General features: G+C 37.0%; 1 protein-coding gene across 4 annotated transcripts in view; it reads right to left on the minus strand.

Annotated features, from left to right (window-relative positions):
• Positions 1-13,213, minus strand: part of ATG10 (autophagy related 10) — a 300,282-nt gene that overhangs the window by 275,538 nt on the left and 11,531 nt on the right. For all 4 annotated transcript variants that reach the window (XM_081294504.1, XM_081294501.1, XM_081294502.1 and 1 more), the window contains one exon: positions 8,894-9,013. In XM_081294504.1, the coding sequence (XP_081150630.1) occupies positions 8,894-9,001 (108 nt within the window). In that variant the 5' untranslated portion in view covers positions 9,002-9,013. The remainder of the gene's footprint in view (positions 1-8,893; positions 9,014-13,213) is intronic.

A 13,213-nucleotide genomic window follows, 5' to 3' on the forward strand; every position in this document is an offset into this window, starting at 1 on the left:
CCTCTGCCAGCCTACAGGTGGAAAAGCAAGGTTTACAGAAGAATGTTCCTTCAGGAGGAAGTAGCACAAAAAGCAATCTGAATCAAGATGCACGAGAAACCATACCAATAAACACGTTTTGGATAAAAAAAATTTTTTTAAAAATTAAAAACAATATTCAAAAGTATTTAACTCACAAGTGTTACAATCCTTTCTTCTTGAAATGATTGCTTAAGATTTGCATATGCTTAAGAGACAAATCATAGCTCTTAATAAATAATGAATGAAACAAATCTAGTATAACTAACTAGGATTCAATGTTTATTACAAAAATGTAACTCGCAGCTCCAAGTACATTTTCCTCCTAATCTCCAAAAATGAGCTTATAAAAAATCTACTTTAGTCTCATCAACAAATTATATGAATGCAGTATATTTAGTCTTTATCTAGTGATGTTTAGAGCCACAAATGATATTTCATTAACTCACAGTAGATATTTAAACAAATACAGCATTACCCAATAGCAGTAACATGTTCATAATCCCTATGAAAAGGATTATTAGTTAGAGTATATATAAATCTACAACTAAATTAAAAGAAGAATAAAAGTAAGGCCAGGTGTGGTGGCACATGCCTGTAATATTAGCAACTCAAGAGGCTGAGGTGGGAGGATTGCAAATTCAAGGCCAGCTGGGCAATTTAGCAATCCCCCTTTCTCAAAAAACAAACAAATGGTCTGGGGATACAGCTCAGGAGTACAATGCCTCTGAATTCAATCTCTAGTGGAAGGAAGAGGAGGAAGAGCAGGGCTTTTGGAGAAGGAGGAAATAAAAAAAGTTAAGCAAAAGTAAGTATTGCAAAAAAACACATGCATTTGTTACATAAAGCAACATTGTTCCTAAGGAACCTGTGGGAAATGTTTATTTCTTTCAGTGAACCTTGGAAGTGTCACTAAATCTCAGAAAAGAATCTAAGCATACTGTGTACACAGAAACTAAATTTTTAAATGGGTGTAACAGGGGTTCACTTGATACTTTCACTATATCCCTTGTCACTTTGAAATGTACATGTTTTTTTCCTTTTCCCAACCTTCTCCTCCCTGACCTTTTCCTTCCTCATCTTCTCCCTTTTTCACTAACCTTCTCCTTCCTCATCTTCTCCTTCCTAATCTCATTTTCTCTGAATCACCTCTTTTAAAACCCCCTGCTCCCCATGATGGGCAGAGTCACAGGCTCTGGACAGGAGTCCCCTGTGTTTCTCCTTTGCTAGCAAAGCAATAAAACATTTTTCTTTTTCTCAAGACCATGTCTTCACTGTTGGTGTCAAGGATGAGGACCCAGCTTTTGGTTACATGGGTACTTAATAGTTCACCCTTCAAATAATAATAATTACTTCTAACAGCTTACTGTAAAACAGTATAACAGTGTGTAAATAACACAAAGTGAATGAATTGCCTGGTATGGGTGTGGGCCTGTGGTCTCAGCTATGTGCAAGGCTGAGGCAGGAGGATCACTGAAACCATAAATTTGACAACTGCCTGAGCAACACAGTAAGATTCCATTTCAAAAAAAAATCAAATAGTAATAATAATAGTAATAATTAAAAAGTAAATGGGTAGGGCAAGTAAAGTAACTACTTAATACATGAATTCAATTGTTCACTCTCTAATTTGATTTTGTTTCTGATAGATATGCCCACTTGGATTTACATATTGCCAGCAAATGTAAGACCTAATGAAAAACTAATCTTGTCAGATACAGGAAATATATTTCTAGTGTTTATTACTAATGTTATGCTGCAGGCTGGGCATTATGGAGCACACCTGTAATCCCAGCAGCCTGGGAAACTGAGGCAAGAGTATCGCAAGTTCAAAGCCAGCCTCAGCCATTTAACAAGGCCCTAAGCAACTTAGTGAGACTCTGTCTCAAAATTAAAAATAAAAAGGACTGGGGACGTGTTTCAGTTATAAGATGCCTCTGTGTTCAATTCTCAATATCCACCCCTCAATTTTTTTTTTTTACTCTACATAGCTGGGCAGGTAGCACAAACTTATGATCCCAGCAACTAAGGAGGCTGAGGCAGAATGATCTCAAGTTTGAGGCCAACCTCAGAAATGTAACTAGACCCTGTTTAAAAAAAGAAAAATGGGGATGATGTAGCTCAGTGGTAAGGTACCTCTGAATTTAATGCCCAGAATTAAAAAAATTAAAAAATTTAAAAAATATATACGTATATATTTTTTTACTCTATATGAATTAGGGGAAAAGACTCTTCAATAACCAGTTCCTAAACTGTAGTAGAGGTAATCAAAACTCATGTATTGCTATGTATATTTCAAAATATAAACAAGTAGGCTTAACAGAAGAGACAAGGAATTAATGGAGTAAAGAGGCTCTTTAATTCTTAAGAATATCATACAAGCCAGGTGTGGTGGCTCATGCCTGTAATCCCAGTGGCTCAGGAGGCTGAGGCAAGAGGATCAAGAGTTCAAAGCCAGTCTCACCAGGTTCAACCCTTGGCACACACAAAAAAGAACCATACAAAAGCCAGGTATGATTGTGCACACTTGTAATCACAGCAATTCAGGAGGCTGAAACAGGAAGATCACAAGTTCAAGGCCAACCCCAGCAATTTATCAAGGACCTAAGCAACTTAACAAGACCCATCTCAAAATTTAAAAATAGTAGGCTGGGGCTGTAGCTTAGTGGCAGAGCGCTTGCCTAGCACATGTGAGACATTGGGTTTGATCCTCAGCACTACATAAAAAAAAAATAAAAAAATAAAAAAAATAAAATAAAATAAAATAAAGGCATGCTGACCATCTACAACTACAAAAAATAAAATAAAACAAATAAAAATAAAAAATTCAAAAATAATATGGACTGGAAATATGGCTCAATTATTAAGTGCCCCTGAATCCCAGGTAACAACAACAACAACAACAACAAAAGAATGAGAGAGAAAAATGATCCAGTAAAAAAAGTAAGATATTTTTGTTTTCAGAGTCCAAATATTCTCTTTCTGTTTCTGCTATACCAAAGGGAGACAATGATGTTGAAAACCTATGAGAAGTTATTTTATCAATAATCTTTGAAAGGCAGAATTGCAGAACTGAGCTCCCAAATTAAAAAATAAATACAAAACACAAGAAAAATTCTAGAAGGCAAAGCCATTTAGCAAGACCCTGTCTCAAAATAAAAATTAAATACAGACTGGGGATGTGGCTCAGTGGTTAAGCACCCCTGGGTTAAATCCCCAGTACCAAACAGAAAATAAACTAAAGTAGAAAACTATCTGAAATTCTTGGCACCTCTCTCCAGAAAATGTTTGGGACTTATTCATAATATGTTAGTCATGTCTAACATCTTTGTGGCACTGGGGATTAACCCAGGGAGTGTTCTATCACTAAGCTACAGATTCAGCCCTTTTTAAATTATCATGATTATTATTTTTTTATTTTTTTGAGACAGGGTCTTACTAACTTGCCCAGGATGGCCTTGAACTTGTGATCCTCTGCCTCAGCTTCCCAAGTAGCTGGGATTACAGGCCTGCGCTACCACACCAACTAAAAATCTTAACAACTTTGAATGAAGATACTAATAGACACATTTTATGATTCACCATAATAAGCATCCATTAGCATCATGATTTAGGGTGACCCTAAAGAAAATATTAATGATTTATATATTTTCTCCTAACATTTTTCCTAATACATAAAAGTACCAAGTCTACAAACCGCAAAAGCTAAAGTAAGAATGAATCTCGAACATTACTAAGAAAAAGAAAAAAGACTAAGGGTAAAACTGATTATCTTATTATCCAAAATAAGTGGGAAAAGGCTTTAATCAAAGTGTGTTAACTTATTTTTTACTTCAAAACAATTTATAAAATCAGAGAGAAAAGGGGCTGGAGTTGTAGCTCAGCAGTAGAGATCTTGCCTCATATGTGTGAGTCACTAGGTTCAATTCCCAGCACCACATACAAACAAGCAAATATATTAAAGGTCCATCAATAACTAAAAAAATATTTTTAAAAATATCAGCGAGAAAGGAACTCAGAATTGTATTGGGGTCCATAGCCTCTGAATCTGAAGCACTCCTTTTGTTCCACTACCCTTTTCCCCTTTCACTACAGTCCTCTCTAAACCCTGCTTCAGGATCTAATTTCTTCCTTCAATCTTGTTGCTCACCTTTCAGAAAATCATCAACATTTATGATGACTTGGTGATATCCCCCCTCCCACTTTGGTAGCAATGATAAAAATTTCTTTATTTTTCAAAATAGCTTTTCCTTCATTTCTGGGAATTTGGAAAAAGAGTAAAAGGAAATGAGTTTTAGAGTGGTAGTAGAGTTGGAAAGTTAGCAGAAAGCCACAATATAGAATCTTGAACACTCTGTTATGTTGTTTCTATATTCTGTGATAGAATAAATAGAACTCAGACTGAACACAAAGGGAAAAAAATCATGTAGAAAATGGGACTCCATCAAAGATATTTTGAAAGGTTAACCATGGCTACAATTTGTCCAGTGAATTGGAGAAGAGTTGGTAGGCTATTGAATGGTACAAATGAGGATGTATAGAGTCTTGAACTAGGGTAGAGACATCCTGGAGGCCCTGTCACTAATTCACACCAATAGAATGCAATAAAGTAGGGCTGGGTAAGAAACCAGTCACACTATGCAAACACCTAATGCCAGAAGTCATAAACTGACCATCCACAGCTCATATAACATGCCTCACTGAGGTTCAAAAAATATCTTCTAAATTAGCTGCCAACATTTAAAAATTCAGAGATTTCTCCTCCCAAATCTGAATTTTTACTGTTCTTGAAAAAAAAAAAAAAATATATATATATATATATATATATATATATATATATATATATATATATCCTCTGAACTTGAAGAACTCCCTTTTGCTCCAAGATTTGGTAACATTTTGGACCCACATTCCAACATGGCAATGCACAGAGCACAGGCAGTCTAGGCAGCCACAGACCTTAGCCCTGGGTCTCCATATTGTTTTGTCCCTGGCAGCTTGACTCATTAACATTACCACCTTGGTCTCCACAAACATTGAGTTTGCATTCCTAGCCCTAGGGCTATAGAGATTTCATCTGAAAAGTTTTGTTTAGTTTTGATACTATCCATGAGCTCACCCCCACATGAAAGAGAATTATCTTTAATTAGAGGTGTAACTCTCACTCCAAGGGGCAGAGAATTTTCCTCATGCAGCAGTCAGTGTTAACAAATAAGAAACTAGACTTAGCCATAGCAATACTAAAGCAATGATAAATAATAAAAATAATAATAATAAAATAAAAATAAGCCATAGACCAATAATAAAGACAAATTCTGAAAACTGGTTCTCCAGGCATTGGTTTAGAATTTCAGTTCAGAAACTTCTGACAGATATAATTTCCCTCATGAACATTCTCTCCAGCCCCCACCCCACCTCACCCACACACAGAAGTGCAGCTAAATACCTCACCTTCACCTTCACCATTCTGTTAGATCACTGAAATGGTAACAGAAATTTTTATCATCCTGACTCCAGCTTTAAAAAAGAAAAAACAAAAGAAAACCTGGTAATGCCAGGTGTAGTTATTCATGCCTATAATTCCAGTGACTAAGGCAGGAAGATCACAAGTTCAAGGCCAGCCTCAGTAATTTAGTGAAACCCTATCTCAAATTTTAAAAATTCAAAAAGAAAAAAAAAAAGGCTGGGATTGTAGCTCAGTGGTGGAGTGCATGCCTAGCATGTGCGAGGCACTGGGTTCAATCCTCATCACCGAGTTCAATCCTCAGCACCGCATAAAAGCAAATAAGTTTTAAAAAGGTATTGTGTCCTTCTACAACTAAAAAAAAATTTAAAAAGAAAGGAAGGAAGGAAGGAAGGAAGGAAGGAAGGAAGGAAGGAAGGAAGGAAGGAAGGAAGGAAGGAAGGAAAGAAGGAAGGAAGGAAGGAAGGAAGGAAGGAAGGAAGGAAGGAAGGAAGGAAGGAGAGAGGCTGGGGATGTGGGTGAAGGTAGAGTGCTCCTGAATTCAATCCTCAGTACTACCCATCCCCAAAAGAAAACTGATGAAAAGGAAAGTTCCCAAGGTATAGCCACATAAATTATTACAGATCAAAAGGAATCAGAAACCTATACTTGATTTGGGGGTGTAACTTATTGGTAGAGATTGTGCTTAGCATGGATGAGAACCTGGATTCAATCCCTAACCAAAAATAAAAAATAAAAACAAATTATTTGATGGAATAAACCACCAACCTTCTATTTAATCATCATATATCAGAAGCATTAATATCAAAATCAAGCTCAAGACAAAGAGATCTGTTATCACTATTAATAACTTTCTAGTGGATATATAAAAGAATTAAGAAAAATATCATAAACAAAGCAACAACAACAACAAATAAAGACCTTTGATTTGCAAAAGATCTCATCCTACCTATAAGAATTGAGAGAAATGACTTAAAAACTACTAAAACTAGTAGGAAAATTCACTAAGGTGACTGGATACAAAATTAATACCCAAAAAAGTATTCATTCTTTTATATATCAGCAATAATCACAGAAGGAAAACGAATTAAAAGTCAAGGGCTTGAGCTATAGCTCAGTGACAGAGCACTTGCCTAGCATGCAAGAGGCCTTTTGTTTGATTCCCAGCATTACAAATAAAACAAAAAAGATAAGTGAAAATTCAAACACAGTAATAAACAAAACTATTAAATACCTGGAATGAAATTACTAAAAGGAATGAACAAACAGGACACAATAGCACATGCCTGTAATCCCAGCAACTCAAGAGGCTGAGGCAGAAGGACTACAAATTCAAGGTCAGCCCCAACAACTTAGTAAGACCCTCTCCCAAATTAAAAAAAAAAAAAAAAAAAAAGAAGAGGGAGCCTGGGAATGTAGTTTAGTGGTAAAATATCCCTGAGTTCAACCTCTAGTACCAAAAAAGAATAATAAGGTAAAAACTAGGTCACATTATACTGGACAGGGAGATTCCTTAAGGGCTTAAGGCCTGTCCAATCACTAACAGAGAGTGGGGCTGGAACCTACTATAAGAGACTGACCTCTGAATGATCAATGAACAACTCTGTCAAAGCTTAGTATAGGCATATAACCCAAAAGGATATCATGGCTTTTCTCCCCAGTAACACTCTAAACCTGATCAATTCCTGCATCTCCTTGGATCAGTTCCATATCATGGGAAACTGTTCAAAACTGTTCTCAAGTTTCTCTGAGTGCACAGATGAAACAGAACTAACCCACAGAGAACCAGGACTCATCACTTTTCCAGAGTCAGATAAATGTCAAGAAGAGAAAACTTTTCTAAGAAACAGATTTCTGGCAGCAGGGCATGGTGGAACATGCCTATAATCCCAGTGACTCAGGAGGCTGAAGCAGGAGGATCACAAAACCAAAGCCAGTCTCAGCAATTTACAGACCATGTCTCAAAAAATAAAATAAGGGGCCAAGGTTGTGGCTCAGTGATAGAGTGCTTCCCCAGCACCACATTAAAAAAAAAATTAAATACACAAATTAAATAAATAAGGGCTGGGTATGTGACTCAATGGTTAAGCAACCCTGAGTGTAATCCAAACAAACAAAAAAGAAGAAACTAAAGTTTTTGGCAGGGGTTAGGGGTATAGCTCAGTGGTAGAAGGCTTGCCTCACATGTCTGAGCACTGGGTTTAATCCCCACCACTGCAAGGGAAGAAAAAGAATTTACAGAAAAATTGACTCGTTGTATATGTGGAAATATACACTTCAATGTTATATCTAAATATAATTTTTAAAAACTGTTTTGGAATGTGTTTACATTATTAAGATATCCCCAATTACTAAAGTCCCTAATATTTCAGAATTTGTGCCTATTTGACTACAGTTTGGTTTCAGGATTATGTTTTCACTCTCTGCACAATTGTTTTCTATGACAATTTATAATGTAAACAAAAAAATGTAAAGCATGAGAGAAGAATCAGTCAGAGAAGCATTCTTATCCATTAAATTAAAGCAGGTCACCTGAGGACTTTTCTAGATAATACTTCATTCACCCAATAATAATGAGTAAATATAGTTCAAATAATAAAATAGACATCTGTTTTAAAACATCCTTCAATCAAAGCCTTTTATTAAATCAACCCACCTCTTATACCTTAATTTTAATTACCAAGGTTTGTTTTTTTGTTTGTTTTGTTTTGAGAGAGAGAGAGAGAGAGAGAGAGAGAGAGAGAGAGAGAGAGAGAGATTTTTTTAATATTTATTTTTTAGTTTTTCGGCAGACACAACATCTTTGTTTGTATGTGGTGCTGAGGATCCAACCCGGGCTGCACACTGCCAGGCGAGCGCGCTACCGCTTGAGCCACATCCCCAGCCCAGGTTTGTTGTTTTTGTTGTTGTTGTTTGTTGTTCTTGTATGTGTTTTACTAAGGATTGAACTCAAGCAACAAGCTCAGCCAGCCCTCTCCCCACACACTTTTATTTTTTTTTTTAGACACTGTATCACTAAGTTGTCCAGGCTGGCCATGAACTTACTTTTTTTTTTTTTTTTTTTTTTTGTACTAGGAATTGAACACAGGTATGCTTTACCATTTAGCTGTATCCCCAGTCCTTTTAATTTTTTATTTTAAGATAGGATCTTGCTAAGTGGCTTGGGGACTTGCAAAATTGCTGAGGCTGGCCTCAAACTTGCAGTCCTCTTGCTTCAACATCCAGAGTAACTGAGCTTTCAGAACATATACCATCCTGCCCTGCTGCCTTGAATTTACAATCCTTTTGATTGAGCCTGGGAGTAGCTTGAATTAAAGGCCAGCACCACCAGGCCTGGCCAATTACTAAGGTTTCATAAGCAAAAATAAGTAACCCTAAACTGAAATAGGAAATAAAATTTTCTATTCTTACCTTTGATGATCTCCATTCCCAACCATCACCTATCTGTTGTGAATGTTTAATGAATTCTGAACAATGATGCTGGAATGTTTTTTCTCCAAAAAATTCATCTTCTTCCATTTTAAATGATAGCTGCAATATAAAAACTCAGTATTGGCAACAGCTTAAGAACAAATACTAAAAGGAATTCTGTTAATTGGTTTACTTCTTTAAACAAAGTTTGAGCTATACAATAATATAGAAAATAACTTCATGGCCATTCCAAAAAATGGTCTGTTTCCATCTTTCACACCATGTTCTCATTTCCTTTATCAGTCAACAAGAAAACTCAAAACCTAGATTTGTAACAAATATGTATATAGAGAGGTTTTCTCCCTCTGTTTGATTTTTGGTTTGTTTAGTTTGGTTTTTGGTGTTTTGTTTTTGTTTTTGATTTTTTTGTTTGTTTGTTTGTTTGAGTTCTGGGATCGAGTCCAGGGCCTCATGCATGCTAAAAATGTATGCTACCACTGAACTACACTCTCAGCCCCACATCTATGTTTTTAATAATGACAAGGGTGATGTTGAATATAGCATAAATCCTCACTATTATATTTTACTAGAACCTATACTTAGTAAAAAGTTTATTTTGACCCAATGTGGTGGACATCCCTATAATCCCAGCCATGGGAAGGGGCAGGGTGCTGACACAGAAGGTTCACAAGTTTGAGGCCAGCCTGGGCAACTTAGGGAGATCCTATCTAAAATTAAAAAATTAAAAGGCTGGATGTAGCTCAGTGGTTGAGTGCCTGTAAGTTCAATCACCAATACTGGGAGAAAAAAACTATCTGGACCCAGGGTCAATAATCTGTCTATAATAGCTGATTTCCAAATCAGTGTTCTGCTTATTCAGATTTGGTAGGTATAGCCTATACAAGAATATATTCATTCGTCCAACAAATACACATTGAGTATATATTAAATAGTGGGCACTGTGCTTATATAAAGGTTAAATATTTTTTTAAAATGAAAAAATATATATTCCTTGAACAAAGGGAGATAAGTAAGAAAAACAATTATAGTAGAAACTTTCACTCTCTTCCTCCCCACCCTGCTCTCTTTTGGCACTGAGGATTGAACCCAGAGGCACTTTACCACTGAGCTACATCCCCCAGTTCTTTTTATTTTTTATTTTGAGACAGGGTCTTGTTGTGTTGCTTAGGGCCTAAGTTGCTGAGGCTGGCTTAGAACTTGTGCTCCTCCTTCCCCAGCCTTCTGAGTTGCTGAGATGACAGACATGTGTCACCATGCCCAGCTACAATAGAAACTCTCTTAACTAATCTCCATTCAACAACACACTAGATTAACTGTCACAATGTCCAGTCTCTTTCTGTAACACTAACTACTGTCTGCAGTATGCCGAACATGAAGCATCCCTGCTCCCATCATGATAGGGGTTTTGGCACAGAAGGATGGACTTCAACAATACACTAGACATCTTGCCCCTTTCAAGTGAAGAAAAGGCATTTGATATCTATAAAATTCAGAGAAGTCTTTAAAAGGAGACTGAAAATTAAGGAAGAAGTCACAAGACATTTTGATGCAGGGGCAGGTAACATGCTGTAGAGAGTAAGAGTTCAGAGAAAGGGGAACGTCCAAGAAAACTAGTGTAGATTTGGAATTGCTGGTGAGGAAAATGGAAGGTCAACATTAAGTTGCTGAGGCTGGCCTGGAACCTGTGATCCTGTTGCCTCATTCTCCCAAGTCACTGAGATTATAGGTGTGCACCACTGTGTGTGGCAAGAGGACAGCATGAAGGATGAGCAAATGGAAGTGAAGATTCAACATGGGTAGAGACCATGTATTTATAGTGCCACACTCTGAATTGTTGAGATTGTCTTCAGAGTGTTCAGCCTCCCCCTCTCCGAGTATGGGAATCAGCACAGAGAAGGTACATTATTAATAATATAAAGTTGGAGGCTGGGGATATAGTCGTATACTAAAGCACTTGCCTACTATGTGGGAAGCCCTGATTCAATCCACAGCACCACTAAAAAAAAGTTGTGTTTTTGCTGGGTTGATTCAATAGAAGGACAAGAGTGTAGGTGGTGAAAGGAAATGCTTGTGAGAATAGCTCAAAAGTCTAGGTTAGGTAGGAAAGAGGTTGAAGGGACTGAGAAAACATAGAAGAATTGAAGAATATGATATGCCAAAAAGGTCTGGGCATAGAGATGCACACCTGTAATCCCAGTGACTCAAGAGGATCTCAAGTTTGAGGCAAACCTCAGAGCAATTCAGCAAGACCCTCAACAACATAGTGAGGCCCTATCTTGTAATCAAAAATAAATAATTAAAAGAGCTGGGGATGTAGCTCAGTGGTAGAGCACACCTGGGTTCAAAAAAAAAGATATAGAAAAATTAAAGAACTGTAGTAAAAGGAGAGAAATGGGAAAAATGGGAAGACTATATAGATATTAGAATCCGATGGTCTCAGTTGTAAGTACCATGGGAGTGAGTACATATAGTAGTTTGGAGATGAACATGATGAGAGATCTGGAAGTTTAAAGAAACATGAGGCTTGGATCCTTCTCAAGGTGACACTAAAGGTCATACCACTAAACAGAGATAGCAGGTAAGAAGAAAAACTGACCTTGCCATAACTTGTAGAACTGAATTAAATGAGCCTCAAAGGAGTAGGGCCTTTTACATGAGGTTGAAGGAAGTAATCACCAAACATTGGTATCAGGAAATTGGGGGCTATCAGCAATCTTCACACCCAGAGTCATGTGAGATGGAGAAAAAAGTAGTTTCCACTTAAAGGGCTTCAGAGTTTTTTTGAAAGCCCACTTTCTTTTAAAGCTAGGGATGAAACTCAGTGGTAGAGCACTTGCCTGGCCCTGGATTCAACCACTAGCATTACAAAACACACTTAATACAATCTAGTTTGTAGAGGCACTAATAAAGATATTACTATTATTTGAGATTTATATATGAAAACCAATCCACATTGTATGAACCATCCCCCAAGCTGGAGATACACAAGGCATAGTGTGGTATGGGAAACATTAGCTAAATGTTTCTCTTTTGACCACAGAATTCAGTTTCCTAGAAACACTTTTTAACACCACAGAATATGTAGTAGGTGGGTTGAGTTAAGATAAATTTCTTTACTATGAATATGTGCTTCTGGGAGAGTGGGAGAACAGGCTAGGAAGAGAAAGCACCAACGCAGGAGGGTAATGCAGAAGACACAATTGCAGGGACTCCCACTGAGGCATTCATCAAAATTCCTAAATGTAAGTGAAATCTCCAGATTACACACAGAATTCTGGTTTTAAAGTTGTCAAAATTCAATGCAGACAAAAGTTGAGAAAGTGACATCACAAAAAATACTTAAAAAAAAAAAAAGCAGTTAACCAAACAAAAGTGGGGAGATGATGGGAACAGAATGTGTAAAAGACTGCATAAAGAGAAAGTTTTTTTAATTGAGGAACTCTTGTTTGAAATTTAGAGGTAGAGAGAGGGTATTGGAAGAACTTGTGTTGATAAAGACCAGGGTCCCTAGCCTGAGGGTTCATAGGAGTTTTGAAAGTGGAAGTACACTAATCAGATTTGCATTCTGACTTCCAGTGATTCTGCAGTCTTGCCTGAAGGAATGAAACAGGTGAAAGTCTTTTATGGTAATCCAAGAGACACTGTGATGCTAAATAAAGCCAAAGATTTGTGGTAGAGCAGAAGAGGAGGGAGGAATTCAGAAAACATTGGTACCAGAAAAAAAAAAAAAAAAAAATATATATATATATATATATATATATATATATATATATATATATATATATATATATTTAGATAGATATCCTCTATCTTCACTTGTTTTTGGTACTGGGTAATTGAACCTAGAGGCACTTTACCACTGACCACATCCCCCGCCCTTTTTATTTTGAGTCAGGGTTTCACTAAGTTGTTTAGAGCCTTGCTTAGTTACTAACACTGGCCTAGAACTTGTGATCCACCTGACTCAGCTTCTGGAGTTGCTGGGATTATAGGCATGCATCACCCAGGCATGGCTTCAATTGTCCTTAATTGACTTAAAAATCAATAATTTTGGGAGATCACACAGCTGGGCAATACATTATTACTCCCTCACTAGTTTTGCTGTAGATTACGCCCAACCATTGACTAGGTTTTTCTCTGGGGACCTGAAATCAGTGCTGAAAACACTAACTCTTCATTTAGACCTACAGATATCTGATGGGGGACTGGAAAGGAATGAAAAGGCTTGGCATCCCTGTCTTCATATTGGGTCTGTCTCCTTTGTTGCCTTAATCTTTGGGTCAGATTCTACTCAGCTCT

Source organism: Spermophilus citellus, assembly GCF_964194105.1.
Source record: "Spermophilus citellus genome assembly, chromosome: 1".
NCBI classification, from domain to species: domain Eukaryota; kingdom Metazoa; phylum Chordata; class Mammalia; order Rodentia; family Sciuridae; genus Spermophilus; species Spermophilus citellus.